Here is a 23,495-nt window from a genome sequence, read left to right as displayed (position 1 = left end):
GCTTGTTTTGTGCGTTTTCAGGTGGCGGGAAATTTTAGCTTGTGGTTTGCCACAAAAATAGCAGTAATTTCTTTTACTTAAAGTCATTTTTTCTGATTCAGTTTCGCAAAGCTCACTTTTATCTTGTGGCTTGTCCTTTGTCAAGTTGTGGATTAAATTCATTGAATCTGATTGTTCATGCGCTTTGGAGATGTCATTTTGGCATAGCAGACCTTTTGATGTGCTTGGCAATAATGAGATGTCTTCATCTGAATCTTCATCATATGACTCTGAATCTGGCACATATTCTTCTTCTGATATGCTGTGGTTGCCATCATCATCGCTTGATATTTGATCCAGAACTGAATGTGGCAATCCATCCTCCCCTGAATATTCAGAAATTTCTTCTTTCTGGAATGTAAGAACAAAAGTTATTTTAATTGATCAATACTTTAGACAGGTAAAAATAAACTGAAAAACAAAGTCAAGCCAAATATGAATGGGATACACACCTGTGTTGACTGGTGGCAATTCTGATTTGCCAATTTTGCAAGGCAAGATTTGTGCCAGACCCCTAAACAAACTGAAACACATTTTGATAGACTTAATTTAGCTTTGCAGTTCTATTTAAGTGAAGTCGTTTTTTGTCAAAGCATTGCAGTAATGTCAAATGCTGAAAAAACAAAACAAAAACCAAACTGTTCACACTTAAGGATATTTTAATGACTACACATACACTGCTAATCCCCCCCCCCAAAAAAAAAGGACATCCCAGATGTGAATGAAGGAATTATTCTTATTAAATACTTTGTTCTTTAGGTAGTTGAATGGCATGAAAGTGTGTAGTTGAATGTGTGTGGCCTCCAGATGCCTGTATGACTTCCCTACAATGCCTGGGCATGCTCGGGATGAGGTGGCGGATGGTCTCCTGAAGGATCTCCTCCAAGACCTGGACTAAAGCATTTGCCAACCCCTGGACAGTTTGTGGTGGATGGAGTGAGACATGATGTCCCAGATGTGCTCAATTGGATTCAGGTCTGGGGAACAGGCGGGCCAGTCCATAGCATCAATGCCTTTGTCATGGAGGAACTGCTGACATACTCCAGCCACATGAGGTCCAGTGTCGTCTCGCATTAGGTGGACCCCCAGGGTCAAACGCACCAGCATGTGGTCTCACAAAGGGTCCGAGGACCTCATCTTGTTACCCAATGACAGTCAGGCTCTCTGGCAGGTACAGAAATGCCACCCCTCACCATTACTGACCCACTGCCAATATGATCATGCTGGAGGATGTTGCAGGCAGCCAGAACGTTCCCCACGGCATCTCCAGACTGTCACGTGCTCAGTTTGAACCTCCTTTCAGCTGTGAGGAGCATAGGGTGCCCGTGCGAAGTTAGCAAACTTTGTGTTTTCTGGCAAAATGCCAAGCATCCTGCATGGTGTTGGCTGCAAGCTCAATCCCCACCTGTGGACGCTGGACCCTCAAGCCACCCTCATGAAGTCAGTTCTGACCATTTGAGCAGACAGATGCACATTTGTGGCCTGTTTGAGGTCATTTTGCAGGGCTCCTCTTGTTCCTCCTTGCACAAAGGTGGAGGTAGCGGTCCTTTTTTTAAATATTATTTACCTAAATGTAATTTGAGGTCATTCACATGTAATGAGTTTACTACTTTACTATATTGCCTCTCTAGGCAGCAACCCCAAGTTGCTCTGATTCATCCATCCAATTTGAATGTATGTGATGTTAGATGAAGTGTGTTTATGGGTTAATGAAGCAATTTGCATAAAGCCCTTTGAGTGCTCAGGTAGACATTTATTAACATTATATGGAATAAAACTGCACTAACTGAATAAAACCACAATTTATAACTTGTGATGAAAAGGAAAGAGCATGGCAGTTTTGTTATCAATGTTTATTTAAACACAGACCCAGACCTAATGATCTGCTGTTAACTGTATGATATTTAGTTATAGAATAACTGAGAATGGTTTGAGTTTTGGCCGCGCTCCTGTCCGACGCGTAATGGGGAGATCAAAAAATCTGATCTGTTAAGCATCCAGCTAAGACTAAAATACAGACTCAGAACAAAGTATGAATTCATAATATGTGGCAGTAAAATTGTAAAGCTCACACACAGCTCCTTTTTTTAGGGGAAAGTGTCCACTTTTTAAATCGTGGTATGCCAGATTTTTTTTTTAAACTGATTATTAAATTTGATACTACTATTAATGTAGTTGTACTAGGATGAGTTATTTAAACAGGTTTGGTTGGTCTGTGTCCATCCTCCTTCAGGTCTCACATGTGAAGAATGAGCTCACATGCTGGGTCTCCAGAGGCACACATGACCGTCCCTTATCAGGTTCAGTAAGCAGCGCCAGTAAATAATTATATCAGTTAAAATATAAATCTATTTATATTTCAATAGAATCCTAATGTTGTTTACTTTATGGTGTAAACAAATTACTAAAACTTGAAAGTCTGCTCAGTAAAATGTACTTTTATCAAGGCTACAAGAGGAAAATTCAGTCCAGACACTATCACCCAAATAAACATGAAGATGTTGTTTGCTGTTATTCTCCGTTTCCTGTTTCACGTGTGTGCTAACAGACACCAGAGCAGATAAACTGAATTTCTTGTCTCTCGTTGCTGGATCAGCTGCTGCTCTATCAGAGATACTTTCACCACAGCGTTTGTCAAGAACCTGATCGTGGTTCTGGTCTGGCTCACACTCAGTTACATCAACGGCCCTTGGTGGTCACGTTTTTTAGACACCAGGTAAACACATAGGCACAACACACACCCACACACACATACGGGATTTGTGTTGGAGGGACTATCCTACGTCAATCCGCCCGGTGGTGGTTTAAGTGGACTACCCTTTTCAAAGGACTTAGAGCCAAGGGAGCGAGGTTAAAGTGTTCGAAAAAATCTGAAAAAAATTTGGGTCACTTCAGACCTCATACACTCCCTTAGAAGTCTAGATACACTGATACACACCAACCAGACTCTATTGTGTTTTCTGGAGACATTGTCCACTTGACAACAATGTGTTTTATGGGTCCAAAAAAAACAATATTGGGTCTTTAAAGGGACAATGATGTAATATTTAAATAGCTCATCCTTACCATGAATACACATCTGACAGGACACAGGATTACTGGAACATCATTTATATAGTGTTCTTGGATCTGAACATTAATTTTAACCATAAAAAAAAACACATCTATGGACAAAATGCCCACGCTCCCAGAATATAAAAAATATAGAAAACAGAAAAAATAAAAACTTTAAAATGATTTTAATAGTTTAAAGGTAAATATTAGGGGAGAAATATGCATTTATAATTTTTATTTTAATATAACCCGTCAAAAAAAAAAACTAAATAAATTAAATGTAAAAATTATGAAAATACCAACTGCTTCTGTATTTAACAAGAATCTTTTTTTTCTTTAAACAGAACATCAGTGTAACAACAATTGGCAATCTGACCAAGATGTAAAACCACATCTGGCTAAACAGTTATTTAGTTCATTTTTTTCTGCCTTTTGCAGTTAATCCTCTGTTTCTTACAAATCTCTTATGTTTTGAACTGTTCTTCCTGCCAACACCGGATCTTCTACCATTTGCATGACTGCATTCATTTTGTTGGCTAGTTTCCCTTCGTTTATGTGGTCTTTAAAATGCCTCACACTGCAGCAACCTCAGCCTTGGACCACATGTTTTTGGGAGCTCTTCGGGAATTGTGGGATTGAGCAGCATTTTTCTCTGGAAGATATTAAATGTAGTAGTTAAAACAAACAAAAAACCAAACAAAAAAAAAACAAAAAACATTTGCTTGTAAAAGAAGGTGCTACCCTGTACTAACTTCTTAATGTTGTTGTACCCTCAATATCAAACGAGCTAAAATTCTCTTTGAAAATTTATCAAATTTCTAAAATGAGACAACATTTAGTGTTCCGCTGTGAATAAAAGACTGATAAAAGTTGAATAAAAGTCTCTTGATGCCTGCTCAATCATCCAGGTAAGTAAATCCCAAACGTTGTTCTGTTAATGGAGTAGCGTTTTGGGGAGAACATTTTGTCACTCATCCAGGTGACTTTTTGCGACCACTCTGCAGTTTGCCATATGTTGCAAAGTGTGATGAAACAATAATAAGCTTAGAGAACCAACTGCACCCCTTACCTTCAGAGGAGGCAGCAGTCTCACTTGCTGCAGGCATTTGGTGGTCCTTCATCTGCTGATTACACATTTTGATTAAGTTTTAATATTTGTACAAACATTTTATCACCAGAAACCCAGCTACTGGTAACTTACCACAATCTACCGTGTCTTGGAGCTGCGCTTGTTTGTGGAATCAGCTACTGCATGTACCGGCTCACTGGTGCCACAGCCGACCTTGTGAGTGCTGTGTCATCTCATCTGATTCACTCTCACTGTCCTTTGTTTCAGCATCACTTAATGCAATTTCATCTGAGAAATTGTGGGGGGGGGGGGGGGGGGGAAACAAAAACCAAAAACCAAACACAACCCCCCCAAAAACCTCACATTAACAACGAGAATGACAAAATACAGAACAAATACTGGAAATTATAGTACCTGTTTTACTATTTAAGGCCACCACTCTGCAGTTTGCCAAATGTTGCAAAGTGATGAAACAATGACTTCAAGAACCTTAAATCATGGACATTTAACAGATGGTCTGTGCTTTTAGGTTTAATTCTGTTGATAAAGCATAATATTCAACTACTGCCCTAATATTTGCTCCTTTCAATACAAACCTTCTATTTTGATCTCATCCAGTGATTTCCCCTGGATCTGGGAAGATGTCCTTTTTCCAGTGTTAAAAGCAGTTTGGAATCTTGGCCAGCTGTGTTGTGGGAACTGTAATCTGTAGATTCGCGGTGAACGCGGATCATTGACCCAGGAAATCTGCAACCTGATCAAGTTCGTTGTTTTTCAAATTAAGGACTTGTGGAAGTGTGGCAACATGTTTTCTGAGCTGTTCGATCTTAGATACTCAGGCTGCTTTGCTCCACACTGGTGTGCCTGAACACGCAAGGAGTCCATTCCTCTGTAATGACTCATTGATCGGGGTCTTGCAAGAGGTAGTTTAGTGGCACAAATACCCAGTCAGGCCTCCTACTAACCAGTAGTGACAGGAGCAGCGAGCATGCTTGGTGTTAGCAGAACTGGAACATTTCTGTCCCTTTTTCCCATTATTTCTTTCTACAGAAATAGTTACAGAGTCTCTGTTCCATTTCTGAGAGCCCCATGGCAACATCTGTGTGGAGTGCTGTTTTGTCTCTTTCAAGAAAACTTTTGAGGCGCATCTTTGAAACCTCTCCACGAACGTCTTCGGTTGCACACAATGATTTGTGAGAGTGTAACTTGTGCCAGTTGGGCATAATTCGGCTGTGCTTCGTTTCTCCAAGCTGCAACACGCTCGCTCTATGATTCAGCAAAGGAGGGAGGGGGTGAGCGAGTCCTGAGTGATTCGCTTACGCTTACGATTCAGCACAGGAGGGAGGGGGCTAGTGAGTCCTGAGTGATTCGTTCGCTCTATGATTCAGCACAGGAGGGAGGGGGTGAACGAGTCCTGAGTGATTCGCTTATGCTTACGATTCAGCACAAGAAGGGAGGGGGTGAGTAGCTCAAATGTGTTGTTAGCATGTTAGCAGCGCGATGCTACTCTGAACCGAGGAGCTATTTTCTTGATGTGAGCTTCTACTCAGGGTTTTTTCTTCCAGTTCAGAGCAGAAATGCTTTTGTTACGAAACTGGCTGTTGTTTTTTCCCCCCACAATTTTAATTATAAGCTAGATATATTTCTACTAATGGAATTAGTTTGCTAACAGCAACAGGGATGAGTCAGTGAGTCAGTTGGGCTTGTGAATCATGATTCACGAGTCAGTAAAGTGATTCTCGAGTATTGAACGATTCGTTCACGAATCGAACATCACTACCTGTCTCTGCTTTTCTGTTAAAAAAACAGGTTAGTGGTTCAAGTTTGCTCACTGCAATGTACATATAAAGGCAAGAAACCTTTTTCTGTCTTAGTTTAAAGACCGCGAATATTGTGAGAGAGTGTGTTTTCACCGATTGAGAGAAAGCTAACTATACCGCCATTTGTAATGGAAGCCGCCATTTCACTCTTAGTCTAAATAGGCAGCTGGTCTTATTACCTGTTTTATTTTGTGACAAACGCAGCTCTTAAGACGCTTCTTTTATCCTGACATTATTGGAAGTTACAGTTGATTAGGACCTACCCAGTTCTTATGTGTCAAATGTAAATAATCTGATGTATACTGTTTGTGGATGATTGTGAACTGTTTGTGAGCAATGGAAGAATGTTTTTGTTTATTGGTTACAAATGTAATATGTTGTTTGAATCTGTTAAAGTATAAGGAATGTATATACTTTAAAAACCCAAAAACCCTGACTGTAGCCTGTCAGACAAAAACATTGCAGTCATATTTAATTAAAAACCTAATTAAAATCAAAATGGTATATAAGCGGGTTAATTGCAGTGTTAGTGGTGCTGCACAGAAATGTTTTTGATGCTGAAATGCAGTAGAATTGGTTACAGATTTATTGTAAATAAGGACACTCATATACAATGATTATTTTGTAAGTTTATTCTTGCGAGAGTGCAAGGTAACCAAAAGTGTTTGAGCTATGGACCTAACTGAATGTTTGTGTTGTTAAAAGAGAAATGTGTGTGTCTAAATGAAAAGAAAAGGACGTTGTTAAATTCTGTTAATAAACCAGACGAGGAAGAGCCTGCAGACCGAACGCAACTGATGTCTCCTGTCTCTGCTTTTCTGTTAAAAAAAAACAGTTTAAAAACAGACCCCATCGAAGGCCTGTAACATCTGCAACAGTATAAAACTTTATTATTAACTTAATTTGTGTTTTTTATGCTGCAAATAAATAAATACCATTGCTTGATTTTATAAAGCGTATTTCTTTTTTCCGGGGGGGGGGGGGGGGGGGGGGGGGGGCTTATAATTATTCAATGAAAAGAAAATATCCACTGGGATTAGTCAAGAAATTATGAGACATTTTGTATAAATTCCATGTTAATGTGCAATGAAAACACTAAAAGTAAAGCAGAAAATACTCACCACCAGCCTTAAATGATCAGAGGTTAGTTTGGGGTTTACTGTGCATCATGCTTTGGTAATAAATAATAAATAAAGTCCTCTTAGGTCAGAATATGCTTCATTTTCTTCTCTTCTTTTTGGCCTTTTTATCTTATAAATTAAGGATAATGAAAATTGCTGTGACTGATTCATATATTTTTAAGAAACTGTGACAAAGAGCATTCATGCTTCAGACTTGGCCTTTGTTGGAGGATTATACATGACTGGTCCCTTTACAGCAGGGGTGGGCAACTCCAGGCCTCGAGGGCCGTGTCCTGCAGGTTTCAGATCTCACGCTGGGTCAACACACCTGAATCAAATGATTAGTTCATTACCAGGCCTCTGGAGAACTTCAAGAAATGTCGAAGAGGTAATTTAACCATTTAAATCAGCTGTGTTGGATCAAGGACACATCTAAAGCCTGCAGGACACGGGCCTCGAGGCCTGGAGTTCCCCACCCCTGTTTTACAGTAAAAGCAATGAGTTGGTACAGCTGACAGAGATTAACATTTATTTTTCTGTTATTTTTTTAACCATTTGATTTTTTTTTTTCAAATCTCATATTTGAGACCATAGCAATCACAGCAGCACCATCACTGTCATCATCAGGAAGCTTTCCCTCCTGTGATAAACACTGAAACGCTTATAAAAGCTCCGCTCTCACACTGCCTGCCTTCTGTGTTTCACCTGCACTCAGGTAGGTCCTCATTAAAATCTCTGCAGTGTGAATTTGTTTGCACGGCAGCAGTTACTCTGTTCCTTTATTTATATGATTTAACTATATTCTATATTTTAAATGATATTCTAATTTAATGTTTTAAATATTATTTACCTAAATGTAAAATTTGAGGTCATTCACATGTAATGGAGTATTACTACTATTACTAATATTGCCATTCTAGAGGCAGCAACCCCAAGTTGCTCTGATTCATCCATCCAATTTGAATGTGTGTGAATGTTAGATAGAAAGTGTGTTTATGGGTAAATGAAGCAATTTTCATAAAGCCCTTTGAGTGCTCAGGTAGACATTTATTAACATTATATGGAATAAAACTGCACTAACTGAAATAAAACCACAATTTTATAACTTTGTGATGAAAAGGAAAGAGCATGGCAGTTTTTGTTTAATCAAATGTTTATTTAAACACAGACCCAGACCTAAATGAATCTGCTGTTAACATGTATGATATTATAGTTATATAATAACTGAGAATGGTTTGAGTTTTGGCCGACGCTCATGTCAGACAGGTAATGGGGGAGATCAAAAAAATCTGATCTGTTAAAGCATCAGCAGCTAAGACTAAAATACAGACTCAGAACAAAGTATGAAATTCATAATAATGTGGCAGTAAAATTGTAAAGCTCACACACAGCTCCTTTATTTTAGGGGAAAGTGTCCACTTTTTAAATCGTGGTATGCAAGATTTTTTTTTTAAACTGATTATTAAAATTATGATACTACTATTAATGTAGTTGTACTAGGATGAGTTATTTAAACAGGTATTGTGTTGTCTGTGTCCATCCTCCCTCAGGTCTCACATGTGAAGAATGAGCTCACTGCTGGGTCTCAGAGGCAACATGACCGTCCCTTATCAGGTTCAGTAAAGCAGCGCCAGTAAATAATTATATCAGTTCAAATATAAATCTATTTATATTTTAATAAAATCCTAATGTTGATTTACTTTATGGTGTAAACAAATTACTAAAACTTGAAAGTCTGCTCAGTAAAATGTACTTTTATCAAGGCTACAAGAGGAAAATTCAGTCCAGACACTATCACCCAAATAAACAATGAAGATGTTGTTTGCTGTTATTCTCCGTTTCCTGTTTCACGTGTGTGCTAACAGACACCAGAAGCAGATAAACTGAATTTCTTGTCTCTCGTTGCTGGATCAGCTGCTGCTCATCAGAGATACTTTCACCACAGCGTTTGTCAAGAACCTGATCGTGGTTCTGGTCTGGCTCACACTCAGTTACATCAACAGCACCTTGGTGGTCACGTTTTTTAGACACCAGGTAAACACATAGGCACACACACACACACACACACACACATACGGGTCTATGTGGTATGGAGGGACTATCCTACGTCAATCCGCCCGGTGGTGGTTTAAGTGGACTACCCTTTTCAAAGGACTTAGAGCCAAGGGAGCGAGGTTAAAGTGTTCGAAAAAATCTGAAAAAAATTTGGGTCACTTCAGACCTCATACACTCCCTATAGAAGTCTAGATACACTGATACACACCAACCAGACTCTATTGTGTTTTCTGGAGACATTGTCCACTTGACAACAATGTGTTTTATGAGGTCCAAAAAAAACAATATTGGGTCTTTAAAGGGACAATGATGTAATATTTAAATAGCTCATCATTACCATGAATACACATCTGACAGGACACAGGATTACTGGAACATCATTTTATTAGTGTTCTTGGATCTGAACATTAATTTTAACCATAAATAAAAAAACAAATCTATGGACAAAAATGCCCACGCTTCCCACAGAAATATAAAAATATAGAAAACAGAAAAATTAAAAACATTTAAAATGAATTTTAATAGTTTAAAGGTAAATATTAAGGGGAGAAAATATGCATTTATAATTTTTTATTTTAAATATAACCCGTCAAAAAAAAAACTAAATAAATTAAATGTAAAAATTATGAAATACAAACTGCTTCTGTATTTAACAAGAACTTTTTTTTTCTTTAAACAGAACATCAGTGTTAACAACAATTGGCAATCTGACTAAGATGTAAAACCACATCTGGCTAAACAGTTATTTTAGTTCATTTTTTTCTGCCTTTTTGCAGTTAATCCTCTGTTTCTTACAAAATCTCTTATGTTTTGAACTGTTCTTCCTGCCAACACCGGATCTTCTACCAATTTGCAATGACTGCATTCATTTTTGGTGGCTAGTTTCCCTTCGTTTATGTGGTCTTTAAAATGCCTCATCACTGCAGCAACCTCAGCCTTGGACCACATGTTTTTGGGAGCTCTTCGGGAATTGTGGGATTGAGCAGCATTTTTCTCTGGAAGATATATAAAGTAGTAGTAGTTAAAACAAACAAAAAACCAAACAAAAAAAAAACAAAAAACATTTGCTTGTTAAAAGAATGGATGCTACCCTGTACTAACTTCTGAAATGTGTTGCTACCATCAATATCAAAACGAGCTAAAATTCTCTTTGAAAATTTATCAAATTTCTAAAATGAGACAACATTTAGTGTTCCGCTGTGAATAAAAGACTGAATAAAAAGTTGAATAAAAGTCTCTTGATGCATGCTCAATCATCCAGGTAAGTAAATCCCAAAACGTTGATTCTGTTAATCTGGACGTAGCGTTTTCAGTGGGAGAAACATTTTGTCACTCATCCAGGTGACTTTTTGCGACCACTCTGCAGTTTGCCATATGTTGCAAAGTGATGAAACAATAATAAGCTTAGAGAACCAACTGCACCCCTTACCTTCAGAGGGAGCAGCAGTCTCACTTGCTGCAGGCATTGTGAGTGGTCCTTCATCTGCTGATTACACAATTTGATTAAGTTTTAATATTTGTAACAAACATTTTATCCACAGAAACCAAGCTAGTGGTAACTTACCACAATCTACAGTGTCTTGGAGCTGCGCTGTGTTTGTGGAATCAGCTACTGCATGTACAGGCTCACTGGTGCCACACGCCGACATTGTGAGTGCTGTGTCATCATCATCTGATTCACTCTCACTGTCCTTTGTTTCAGCATCACTTAATGCAATTTCATCTGAGAAATTGTGGGGGGGGGGGGGAAACAAAAACCAAAAAACCAAACACAACCCCCCCAAAAACCTCACATTAACAACGAGATATGACAAAATACAGAACAAATACTGGAAATTATAGTACATAGTTTTACTATTTAAGGCCACCACTCTGCAGTTTGCCAAATGTTGCAAAGTGATGAAACAATAGACTTCAAGAACCTTAAATCATGGACATTTAACAGAATGGTCTGTGCTTTTAGGTTTTAATTCTGTTGATAAAGCATAATATTCAACTACTGCCCTAATATTTGCTCCTTTCAATACAAACCTTCTATTTTGATCTCATCCAGTGATTTCCCCTGGATCTGGGAAAGATGTCCTTTTTCCAGTGTTAAAAGCAGTTTGGAAATCTTGGCCAGCTGTGTTGTGGGAACTGGTAATCTGTAGAATTCGCGGTGAACGCGGATATCATGACCCAGGAAATCTGCAACCTGATCAAGTTCGTTGTTTTTCAAATTAAGGACTTGTGAGAGTGTGGCAACATGTTTTCTGAGCTGTGTCGATCTTAGATACTCAGGCTGCTTTGCTCCACACTGGTGTGCATGAACACGCAAGGAGTCCATTCCTCTGTAATGACTCATTGATCGGGGTCTTGCAAAGAGGTAGATATTAGTGGCACAAATACCACAGTCAGGCCTCCTACTAACCAGTAGTGACAGAGCATCGAGCATGCTTGGTGTTAGCAGAACTGGAACATTTCTGTCCCTTTTTCCCATTATTTCTATTCTACAGAAATAGTTACAGAGTCTCTGTTCCATTTCTGAGAGCCCCATGGCAACATCTGTGTGGAGTGCTGTTTTGTCTCTTTCAAGAAAACTTTTGAGGCGCATCTTTGAAACCTCTCCAGAACGTCTTCGGTTGAACACAATGATTTGTGAGAGTGTAACTTGTGCAAGTTGGGCATAATTCTGAGCTGTGGCTTCGTTCTCCAAGCTGCAAAAGGCACTTTCTGCAGATTTTTGAAGGTAGTGATGGAGAATCCGAACATCTTCTGTAAAGGGCAATGTTGATGGCTTGTTAAACTTTGCCTCACTCAATGTGTTCAAGGCACGGTGAGACACCATCTCGGACCATTTGGAGACATACAACTTCTTGAACGCATCAGTGGACTTGATTAGGGCTTCATCCTCTGTCATGAGGGCACGACAATGGATAATGTCAGACATTTTATGCAGTGTATGTCCCAGTTTCAGCGCAAGGCTTGGAGTTTTGTATGACAGTGTCTCTTCATCAAAACCTGAAACTTTCTTTACTGCTTGCACAACTCTCTGGAAATTAGCAGGCTTAATAGCTTCTTCCATGTTATGCACTGAGAATTCTGTGCGCAGACACAACAACAAACGTCCCGCTTCACGAAGCTTCTGTCGTATATAATCATACTTTGTAGGGTCTTGTCCATGTTTATTGTAGAGGGACTGGGCAAACTGAATAACAGTAAAGTCATTTCGCACAGCTGAGGCAATCTCATCTTGTTTCATAACAGCAAGAACCTTCCAGACTCCACTTGACACCTGCGGATAACACTGAGACTCCAGAGTTAAAGCCAGGCCGAGTACTTTGGTTCTTCCAGGTTCTTTATCCGTGTCATCTTTTGGTTTGTTCGGACATCTGCGGACATGTCTCCAAAGATCCTTGCGAACATACATCCCTTGACAATAAAAGCAATGAGCGAACTTTCCCTCTACTGCTTTAATCTTGGGTCTTCTCTTCACTTTCAGTGGTCCCACTCCACCATGCAAAACTGCAGCATTATGCTTAAAATTTCCCTTATTTCTCAATTTCTCTAACAGACTTTTACGCTCGTTTGAGTCTCTAGGCAGGGAAAATGCATGCACAACATCAGGAGCTGTTTTGTGCGTTTTCAGGTGGCGGGAAATTTTAGCTTGTGGTTTGCCACAAAAATAGCAGTAATTTCTTTTACTTAAAGTCATTTTTTCTGATTCAGTTTCGCAAAGCTCACTTTTATCTTGTGGCTTGTCCTTTGTCAAGTTGTGGATTAAATTCATTGAATCTGATTGTTCATGCGCTTTGGAGATGTCATTTTGGCATAGCAGACCTTTTGATGTGCTTGGCAATAATGAGATGTCTTCATCTGAATCTTCATCATATGACTCTGAATCTGGCACATATTCTTCTTCTGATATGCTGTGGTTGCCATCATCATCGCTTGATATTTGATCCAGAACTGAATGTGGCAATCCATCCTCCCCTGAATATTCAGAAATTTCTTCTTTCTGGAATGTAAGAACAAAAGTTATTTTAATTGATCAATACTTTAGACAGGTAAAAAATAAACTGAAAAACAAAGTCAAGCCAAATATGAATGGGATACACACCTGTGTTGACTGGTGGCAATTCTGATTTGCCAATTTTGCAAGGCAAGATTTGTGCCAGACCCCTAAACAAACTGAAACACATTTTGATAGACTTAATTTAGCTTTGCAGTTCTATTTAAGTGAAGTCGTTTTTTGTCAAAGCATTGCAGTAATGTCAAATGCTGAAAAACAAAACAAAAACCAAACTGTTCACACTTAAGGATATTTTAATGACTACACATACACTGCTAATCCCCCCCCCCAAAAAAAAGGACATCCCAGATGTGAATGAAGGAATTATTCTTATTAAATACTTTGTTCTTTAGGTAGTTGAATGGCATGAAAGTGTGTAGTTGAATGTGTGTGGCCTCCAGATGCCTGTATGACTTCCCTACAATGCCTGGGCATGCTCGGGATGAGGTGGCGGATGGTCTCCTGAAGGATCTCCTCCAAGACCTGGACTAAAGCATCTGCCAACCCCTGGACAGTTTGTGGTGGATGGAGTGAGACATGATGTCCCAGATGTGCTCAATTGGATTCAGGTCTGGGGAACAGGCGGGCCAGTCCATAGCATCAATGCCTTTGTCATGGAGGAACTGCTGACATACTCCAGCCACATGAGGTCCAGTGTCGTCTCGCATTAGGTGGACCCCAGGGTCAAACGCACCAGCATGTGGTCTCACAAAGGGTCCGAGGACCTCATCTTGTTACCCAATGACAGTCAGGCTCTCTGGCAGGTACAGAAATGCCACCCCTCACCATTACTGACCCACTGCCAATATGATCATGCTGGAGGATGTTGCAGGCAGCAGAACGTTCCCCACGGCATCTCCAGACTGTCACGTGCTCAGTTTGAACCTCCTTTCAGCTGTGAGGAGCATAGGGTGCCCGTGCCGAAGTTGCCAAACTTTGTGTTTTCTGGCAAATGCCAAGCATCCTGCATGGTGTTGGGCTGCAAGCTCAATCCCCACCTGTGGACGCTGGACCCTCAAGCCACCCTCATGAAGTCAGTTTCTGACCATTTGAGCAGACAGATGCACATTTGTGGCCTGTTTGAGGTCATTTTGCAGGGCTCCTCTTGTTCCTCCTTGCACAAAGGTGGAGGTAGCGGTCCTGCTGCTGGGTTGTTGCCCTCCTATGGCCTACTCCACATCCAGGTAGCACCTCCATGCTCTGGACACTACACTAACAGACAGAGCAAACCTTCTTGCCACAGCTCACATTGATGTGCTACGTTAGATGAGCTGCACTACCTGAGCCACTTGTGTGGGTTGTAGACCGTCTCATGCTACCACTAAAATGAAATAACCGCCAGCATTCAAAAGTGACCATAACATCAGCCAGAAAGCATAGGTGCTGAGAAGTGGTCTGTGGTCACCACCTGCAGAACCAGTCCTTTATTATGGTGAATTGACTATAATTTCCACTTGTTGTCTACTCTATTTGCAAAACAGCATGTGAAACTGGTTGTCAGTGTTACTTCCTAAGTGAACAGTTTGATTTCACAGAAGTGTGACTGACTTGGAGTAACATCACATTGTTTAAGTGTTCCCTTTATTATTTTGAGCAGTTTATGTTATGGAATGGGGAATTGAGGACAATCCCAAGTATACCATTTTTACAAGGTCCTGCACCAATGAGGTAATACTACATTTCTTTAATTAGACGTGACCACCCATTAATTAAAAAGGGAGCAGTGTTCATTTCAGCTAGTCTTAACTTGTTGAACTCTATTAATGCTTTTTACTATATACTGTACCTATTCACTAAATGTCTCACCTTTGCACTTATAGCCAAGCCACTTGAGGGAGGAAACCGGTCCCACACACTGAATGCACTTGTCCAAAGATGATATTGTTGTGCACACCAGACGATGATTGTGAAACTGTTAGCAAAATATTGCAACATTTATTTGTTTTGGACAGTTGGAAAGGTGAGGTGTTTTCAATTCAGTTGCAGATATCAACTAATAAACTTTGTCCATGTAAATCACATCACACCCAGGTGACTGCCAAACACACACACACACACACACACAGCATCCATAAAGAATGATGATAGATTAAATTATTAGTTCATTAAGTGGTACACTGGATTATATTTACCCTTTCAGGCTCTGGATGTTTCAGGTCCAGATCATTGTTTGGAAAGCTGTTTGGTTGCGGCTTTAGGCAGCTCACAGTCTTCTGAATCTGGCTGGTCTCAGTCTTCGTGTGTAACAGATAGAAAATGAAGACAAAAGAACAGTAATCTGACAGTTACTAAAAATGCATCACTCAAGAGGATGAATAAACCATTTCACTATCGGCAAATAGCGTAAGGTACACATCGTGCATGAGAAACATTCATTAAAATCTGTCCTAAGTCAATGTTACCTCTTCAAAATCTTGCACTGAAGAAGAATGCATGGCTTCTGAGCCTTGCTGAGGCATTTCTTCATCAAGATCCTGCAACAAAGAAAAGATGGCACAAAGATTAGACCAAGTGCTCTTCTTGCAACTGTACTGGGCAGGCCTGTGCTTCTGTTTTTAATTTGCATGTGTGTGTGTGTGTGTGTGGGGGGGGGGGCTTTCCACTCAAGAAATGTTTTCTTCTGACAAAAATACTGGCTACAATAATTAACAACTGATTCCTTTGCAATCATCCATCCTCTTCCACTTATCCTTATCAGGATTGTGGGGTAGCAGGTTTGGGGCCTATACCAGCTACCATAGGGCAGTACAACCTGGACAGATCACCAGTCTAACATGGAAGGACAAGCATTTGCATTCACACCAAAGGGCAGTTTTGAATCACCAGTTAACCTAACCCCATAAGCTACATCTTTGGACTGTGGGAAGAAGCCAGAGTACACAGCCAGAGACAACCCATGCACTACAGCAGTAAAAAGTGCCTAAAACAAGTTAAGAAGTTGTATAGTACTATCCATCTTAATGTTCAAGCCTGAGTTTCAAACCATTTCAACATAGAAACAAAGCACATGTAGCCAGTTCTGCATGCTGTAGGTCAAACTGTCAGAAAATACAAGAAGACCCCTCCTAAAACCAGAGTGATGTCACCATGAAGCAAACTTTGACGGAGTCTCCCAATAACAGTGTGGTCCTCCTAAGTCACATTTGGGTGGTTAACACACACACACACACACACTCAGATGTTATCCAGACTTGCACTTTGAAACAATGAAAAGGACCTACAAGCCACGGTCCATGTAAATCACATCTCACCCAGGTGACTGCCAAACACACACACACAGCATCCATAAAGAATGATGATAGATTAAATTATTAGTTCATTTAGTGGTACACTGGATTATATTTACCCTTTCAGGCTCTGGATGTTTCAGGTCCAGATCATTGTTTGGTTGCGGCTTTAGGCAGCTCACAGTCTTCTGAATCTGGCTGGTCTCAGTCTTCGTGTGTAACAGATAGAAAATGAAGACAAAAGAACAGTAATCTGACAGTTACTAAAAATGCATCACTCAAGAGGATGAATAAACCATTTCACTATCGGCAAATAGCGTAAGGTACACATCGTGCATGAGAAACATTCATTAAAATCTGTCCTAGGTCAATGTTACCTCTTCAAAATCTTGCACTGAAGAAGAATGCATGGCTTCTGAGCCTTGCTGAGGCATTTCTTCATCAAGATCCTGCAACAAAGAAAAGATGGCACAAAGATTAGACCAAGTGCTCTTCTTGCAACTGTACTGGGCAGGCCTGTGCTTCTGTTTTTAATTTGCATGTGTGTGTGTGTGTGGGGGGGGGGGGGCTTTCCACTCAAGAAATGTTTTCTTCTGAAAAAAATACTGGCTACAATAATTAACAACTGATTCCTTTGCAATCATCCATCCTCTTCCACTTATCCTTATCAGGATTGTGGGGTAGCAGGTTTGGGGCCTATACCAGCTACCATAGGGCAGTACAACCTGGACAGATCACCAGTCTAACATGGAAGGACAAGCATTTGCATTCACACCAAAGGGCAGTTTTGAATCACCAGTTAACCTAACCCCATAAGCTACATCTTTGGACTGTGGGAAGAAGCCAGAGTACACAGCCAGAGACAACCCATGCACTACAGCAGTAAAAAGTGCCTAAAACAAGTTAAGAAGTTGTATAGTACTATCCATCTTAATGTTCAAGCCTGAGTTTCAAACCATTTCAACATAGAAACAAAGCACATGTAGCCAGTTCTGCATGCTGTAGGTCAAACTTTCAAAAAATACAAGAAGACCCCTCCTAAAACCAGAGTGATGTCACCATGAAGCAAACTTTGACGGAGTCTCCCAATAACAGTGTGGTCCTCCTAAGTCACATTTGGGTGGTTAACACACACACACACACTCAGATGTTATCCAGACTTGCACTTTGAAACAATGAAAAGGACCTACAAGCCACGGTCCATGTAAATCACATCTCACCCAGGTGACTGCCAAACACACACACACAGCATCCATAAAGAATGATGATAGATTAAATTATTAGTTCATTTAGTGGTACACTGGATTATATTTACCCTTTCAGGCTCTGGATGTTTCAGGTCCAGATCATTGTTTGGTTGCGGCTTTAGGCAGCTCACAGTCTTCTGAATCTGGCTGGTCTCAGTCTTCGTGTGTAACAGATAGAAAATGAAGACAAAAGAACAGTAATCTGACAGTTACTAAAAATGCATCACTCAAGAGGATGAATAAACCATTTCACTATCGGCAAATAGCGTAAGGTACACATCGTGCATGAGAAACATTCATTAAAATCTGTCCTAGGTCAATGTTACCTCTTCAAAATCTTGCACTGAAGAAGAATGCATGGCTTCTGAGCCTTGCTGAGGCATTTCTTCATCAAGATCCTGCAACAAAGAAAAGATGGCACAAAGATTAGACCAAGTGCTCTTCTTGCAACTGTACTGGGCAGGCCTGTGCTTCTGTTTTTAATTTGCATGTGTGTGTGTGTGTGTGTGGGGGGGGGGGCTTTCCACTCAAGAAATGTTTTCTTCTGAAAAAAATACTGGCTACAATAATTAACAACTGATTCCTTTGCAATCATCCATCCTCTTCCACTTATCCTTATCAGGATTGTGGGGTAGCAGGTTTGGGGCCTATACCAGCTACCATAGGGCAGTACAACCTGGACAGATCACCAGTCTAACATGGAAGGACAAGCATTTGCATTCACACCAAAGGGCAGTTTTGAATCACCAGTTAACCTAACCCCATAAGCTACATCTTTGGACTGTGGGAAGAAGCCAGAGTACACAGCCAGAGACAACCCATGCACTACAGCAGTAAAAAGTGCCTAAAACAAGTTAAGAAGTTGTATAGTACTATCCATCTTAATGTTCAAGCCTGAGTTTCAAACCATTTCAACATAGAAACAAAGCACATGTAGCCAGTTCTGCATGCTGTAGGTCAAACTTTCAGAAAATACAAGAAGACCCCTCCTAAAACCAGAGTGATGTCACCATGAAGCAAACTTTGACGGAGTCTCCCAATAACAGTGTGGTCCTCCTAAGTCACATTTGGGTGGTTAACACACACACACACACTCAGATGTTATCCAGACTTGCACTTTGAAACAATGAAAAGGACCTACAAGCCACGGTCCATGTAAATCACATCTCACCCAGGTGACTGCCAAACACACACACACAGCATCCATAAAGAATGATGATAGATTAAATTATTAGTTCATTTAGTGGTACACTGGATTATATTTACCCTTTCAGGCTCTGGATGTTTCAGGTCCAGATCATTGTTTGGTTGCGGCTTTAGGCAGCTCACAGTCTTCTGAATCTGGCTGGTCTCAGTCTTCGTGTGTAACAGATAGAAAATGAATATACAGTGCATTTTTGAAGAGGCTTTTGAAACATTAAATAAACTGTATGAAAAAGATAAGTTTCAAGCTAATGTCTTTAAAATATTCACTTATGTATAGAGAATTTAAGGCCCTATGATTAAGAGACAAATAGTCAGTGTGATTTCTTTATTTTTTAAGCCATTGCTAAAGGAGTAAAACAATCACCTGTAGCAGCAACGAACTGTCACTAGGGCCCATTTATCTTCGAGGGACAAAATTTAAAATTAATCTAACTAAAGAGGCTACACAGCAAAATCTCCAGTGTTAAATTAACACTAGAGAGTGTCTATATGGGTCCACACAACACTGTTGAGTGTTAAATTAACACTTTTGACAGTGTTATATGTTTAAAAGTAACCTAGTCAGTTTTGAAGATTAACAGTGGCTATTCCAGTTTTCTAACACTGGAATATTTCTAACATTTTGAGTTATTTTCCAGTGTTAGAAAATCAGCACTGCTCAGTGTTAGCCATTGTTAATCTTCAAAACTGACTAGGTTACTTTTAATCATATAACACTGTCAAAAGTGTTAATTTAACACTCAACAGTGTTGTATTTAACACTCAGAGGTGTGGACCCTTATAGACACTCTCCAGTGTTAATTTAACACTGGAGATTTTGCTGTGTAGAATCACATTAAACATCAATCACTGTTAAAATTTAGAAACCGAAAGCCATTTTTTATTTCTGCATACCTGCTTTTAGAGGGCTTTGATGTGGCAGCCATCACAATTGCCTGTTTTCCATTAGTACCTACCCCTGTTTTTCCAGTAGGTTATAGTACCATGTAGTTTTTCAGTAACTACTGCACCAAGGTTCTAAGTGATCCAAAGTGATCAGAAAATTTGACATAGACAGACTGAATGCCACCAGGTGGCTGGTCAATGGTGTCACTCGATAAGTTATGAGTGCGCCTCCTTCGTGAAAATCCAAGCCATCATTTTTGAAACTCTGAAATGTTTGAAATGGCGACCAAAATTAACAGCGTGATCCCTGAATTGAACACTAAAGTATAGACTGAGCAGCAGGCATTTTGTCACCTTGACGTCCATGCTTGCTGTGGCATTTATATCACTGGATGCTCGGCTGCATTGCTATAGTGACCCCAGGCACAGTAGGTGATACTCAATTTCAGTGAACAACTAGATGCCCTAAGTCACTTTAAGCCAATTTGAGTAGGTACAAATGTAAAAATGGCTTACGGTATGCAATTTATCAGTTCCAAAAAGTACAATTGTAGAAATACCTTGCATCTCCAGGGCCAATCCGAGTCACCATAATTATAGTCTATTTCTTCGCCTGGACTTATGTCTCTGCTTGCAAATAAGCATAGATGGGGCTTTCCATTGATATTTAATATTTTCATCTTAGCACTTGGACTGATGTGGTTGTCGTTGACAAGTCTGCCTAATGACCCATCTTCTTGAGATGCATCCACACTGTGGGGTTAGGCAAAAAAGTATTAGCTTAACTAGTTTTTGTTAGGAAGCTTTTTTTTCATAAATCAAAAGCAATGTGTAATTTAATCTTAATCAAACTACACTGATATAATACGCACCACCAGAGTTTTCCATCAAACTTGAATTCAAACATGAACACCTTCAGGCTGTCATGATAAACTCTGTGTCTCCGCTCACATTCTTCTTTTGTTATGAGTTTACCTCTGTATTCCAAAAGGAAGTCTCCTTTTTGGAATGGAACAGTCGTGAAAATGCCCCGACCTGAATTGCAGAGGCATACCAAGTGAGTGACAAAAGACAAAGTGACAAACTCCAAATCTAATCCAAACTAAAGACCAACTTACCTTTGAAGGCATTTATGTAGTGGATATCAAGTCCCAGTTTGTCCCTTCCAGCAGAAACATGACAGACTGCATCCTCCCGTGGAGGAATGCGTCTCCTTCGCATGTTCTCCTGTACGTTTTGATTGGCTGTATTACCAAAGCATATAAAGTATTACGATTATCGTCATCATTGTCATCATCATCATCATCAGTAGTAGCAGAACTAGCAGTAGTGTAGTTTACAGCATAAACACAGCTGACTTATTCATAGTCCTAATTTATGCCTTCTTTTAAAATGTTAAAGGCCTAGTACTCAAAATGGCGACATGTGACATTTCTGTAATGGCGACTGCAGAGAGTGATACAAGTACTGAGAAAGCTTAGGCATCAAAACTGTAAGAAGTTTTTTCTTCAGGCATATAAATAAATACACGACTAAATACACTTATACCCTTGCTTTTATTTTAGGGCTGTCAGCAGAATGGACAGACATTGGACAAACTGCCCAAAATTAGCTAACAGCGACATCAGGGATTTTGACTCAGACTGCGCTGGTTTAATTGATAATCGCGTTAGTCGCGATGTCGGCATTAACACGTTTAAGCCACAATAATGCTTTAACACCGAGTAAATCCTAACACGGGTTAGCCCGCTTTATCGCGTTGACGCGGTTAGTCGTCAGCCCTATTTTATTTACTCAATGACAAACGCTGGGGCCGTTTTACTTCTTCAAAGACTCACTAACAGTCCATAAAGCATAAATTAAACCAGTTTAATATAGGCCTGTGCACCTATAATTTCATATAGTATTAAAGTCATGGTGCATTTTACATTAAAAAAGGCTTACCTTTGTGTTTTTAATCCGTCTTCGTATTGCCGTCGACATACACTTGTTAAAGGGCACGCGCGCGAAAGTTGTGGCGCCGTTTCCTGTAGGTACCGCCTATATATATAGCCTACCAATCACAATGACTTCCGGCCGTGTGTATTGAAAATGTGTATTAAATTGCAGTACCTACACACATCCACTCTAACTCGAAACGTCGCTGTGCAATACACTGGAATACACAAAAATCAGGTGAGGGGTATAGGTGGACTTTTAAGAAAATCAGAAAATCTTTTAATTATAGTTTAATAAATGAATTTACACTACAGTTTAAGCAAATACAGGTCAAAAGATAAATAATGACCTCATAAGAAGTAGAAAAAATTATTATTTAGACACTTAAAAATGCATTTACAAGTCATGTTTTAGGGGGACACATGAATACACAGCAAAAAGTCAAAATGTCCCCGGAGCCCAGGTACAGCGCAGGCCAAATGTCAATCCATACCACATAGACGCACTCACACACACACACACACACACACACACACACACACACACACACACACACACACACACACAGAGAGAGGGGGGGGAGATCATTAATACAAAGGATTGAAGCCGTTTTTGGATTTTCACTTGTTGTTGGCTTTAATATGAACAGTCACATAAAATTCATTCCAGTTTTTTTTTGCCTTTGCTTCAATTAAGATGTTTCTTTAAATCTACAACAGCTTCCTTTTCAAGAAAGTTTACTGAGATAGTAAGGAAGTAGCCAGGGACCTCAGTAAGTATGAGCAACAATAGCTTAGGGACAGTTTCTACAATAAAGAGGATTTCATCATCTGCTGTTCGTCAAAAAGTGCCGTATTAAAAACAATTCAGCAGACCCTCAGAGTGCGGATACAAACTGTTTTCAGCTGTAGAGGTAGAGGTACGCTTCATGTACTTATCAACATACAGTTTAGCGGAGTGGATTAGAGTGCATTGGTGGTTGGGCCTCTTTTATTTAGCACGATTATACCATTGTGAATTTAGCTATATAAATATGCTCAAGAGTCTATCATATGTTTGACATGCAACTAAAAATTCGAAAATATATATTTTTTTAAATCAGTAACTTTGCAAATTTAGAGGAATTGTTTTCGGACAACATATGTGTCACATTTTAAACAGGGTTTGAATAATCAGCACTGACATACAGACATTTATGCCCTGGGTATAACAGACATGCTTACCTTGTGAAAGGCCCTCGGATTTCTTGGAGCAGAGAAACACTCTGTATTGTTGCTTTTCTCTATTGTATAAGCAGCGCCCGACTGCCAGAAACGCTCTGTGCGGGTAGCAAAGTCGGCTCCAACGCACATTCAGGTGAAAAAATAAAAAGTTAAAACGATATACCTTGCGGCAGTTGTGAAGTGCTGAGGAAAATACTGTGTGTCTGATGGGGTGTTTTTATATAGGTGGACTTGGTTTCAGTTGGGCTCTGAGATGCAGATATAAAGAGCAGGTTATAAAGAGAAAGGTGGAGAAACTATGGTGGTTCGGTTAGTCAGTAGGAGGTGTCGTTACCCCCCGGGGTTGGCCACGGTTTCAGTTGACCTCTGACATGATAAGATAAGATAATGGAATTAACTGTTTGTGAAGAAAGACCTTTGGGCTGGGATGCTCTTGAAAAGGGAGCCTCTTTTGTTGCTTCATGACTTCTTTTGCAGACTTTTGGGAGCCTAACTGCAACCCCCTCTGTCTAACTGTTGCAGACTAGTAGATAATTATAAGACTAGTTGCATTAAAGCCA

General features: G+C 39.9%; 1 protein-coding gene and 2 long non-coding RNA genes across 8 annotated transcripts; 2 read left to right on the top strand and 1 right to left on the bottom strand.

Annotated features, from left to right (window-relative positions):
* Positions 1 to 1,486: 1,486 nt before the first annotated feature.
* On the top strand, positions 1,487 to 18,651 carry LOC120720109. The gene is made up of 2 exons (XR_005692791.1): positions 1,487 to 1,570; positions 14,335 to 18,651. It is a non-coding gene; the product is annotated as an uncharacterized LOC120720109 (long non-coding RNA).
* On the top strand, positions 7,528 to 9,770 carry LOC120720110. Its single transcript, XR_005692792.1, has 3 exons — positions 7,528 to 7,818; positions 8,654 to 8,717; positions 9,018 to 9,770. It is a non-coding gene; the product is annotated as an uncharacterized LOC120720110 (long non-coding RNA).
* LOC120720108 lies at positions 9,881 to 22,763 on the bottom strand. Of its 6 annotated transcripts, none has more exons than XM_040009743.1 (17): positions 21,719 to 22,763; positions 20,893 to 21,001; positions 20,647 to 20,809; positions 20,335 to 20,527; positions 18,950 to 19,039; positions 18,010 to 18,081; positions 17,752 to 17,841; positions 16,814 to 16,885; positions 16,556 to 16,645; positions 15,612 to 15,683; positions 15,342 to 15,443; positions 15,016 to 15,121; positions 13,258 to 13,328; positions 11,190 to 13,155; positions 10,723 to 10,881; positions 10,588 to 10,641; positions 9,881 to 10,153 (listed from the first exon to the last, which is right to left on the bottom strand). In XM_040009743.1, exons 1-17 carry the CDS (start codon positions 21,755 to 21,757, stop codon positions 9,906 to 9,908), a joined length of 3,696 nt encoding a protein of 1,231 aa, XP_039865677.1. In that variant the 5' UTR covers positions 21,758 to 22,763; the 3' UTR covers positions 9,881 to 9,905. The 6 variants fall into 6 exon arrangements, with proteins under 6 accessions (XP_039865677.1, XP_039865676.1, XP_039865678.1 ...); XM_040009742.1 differs by having other exon boundaries at positions 10,588 to 10,644; positions 21,719 to 22,762; XM_040009744.1 differs by having other exon boundaries at positions 10,588 to 10,644; positions 20,893 to 21,018; positions 21,719 to 22,761.
* Between the last annotated feature and the right edge of the window lie 732 nt (positions 22,764 to 23,495).

This window comes from Simochromis diagramma, unplaced genomic scaffold, assembly GCF_900408965.1.
Source record: "Simochromis diagramma unplaced genomic scaffold, fSimDia1.1 OVJJ01000549.1, whole genome shotgun sequence".
NCBI classification, from domain to species: domain Eukaryota; kingdom Metazoa; phylum Chordata; class Actinopteri; order Cichliformes; family Cichlidae; genus Simochromis; species Simochromis diagramma.
Note: the sequence above shows the minus strand (reverse complement) of the source record. Positions and strands in the feature narration are given on the sequence as shown.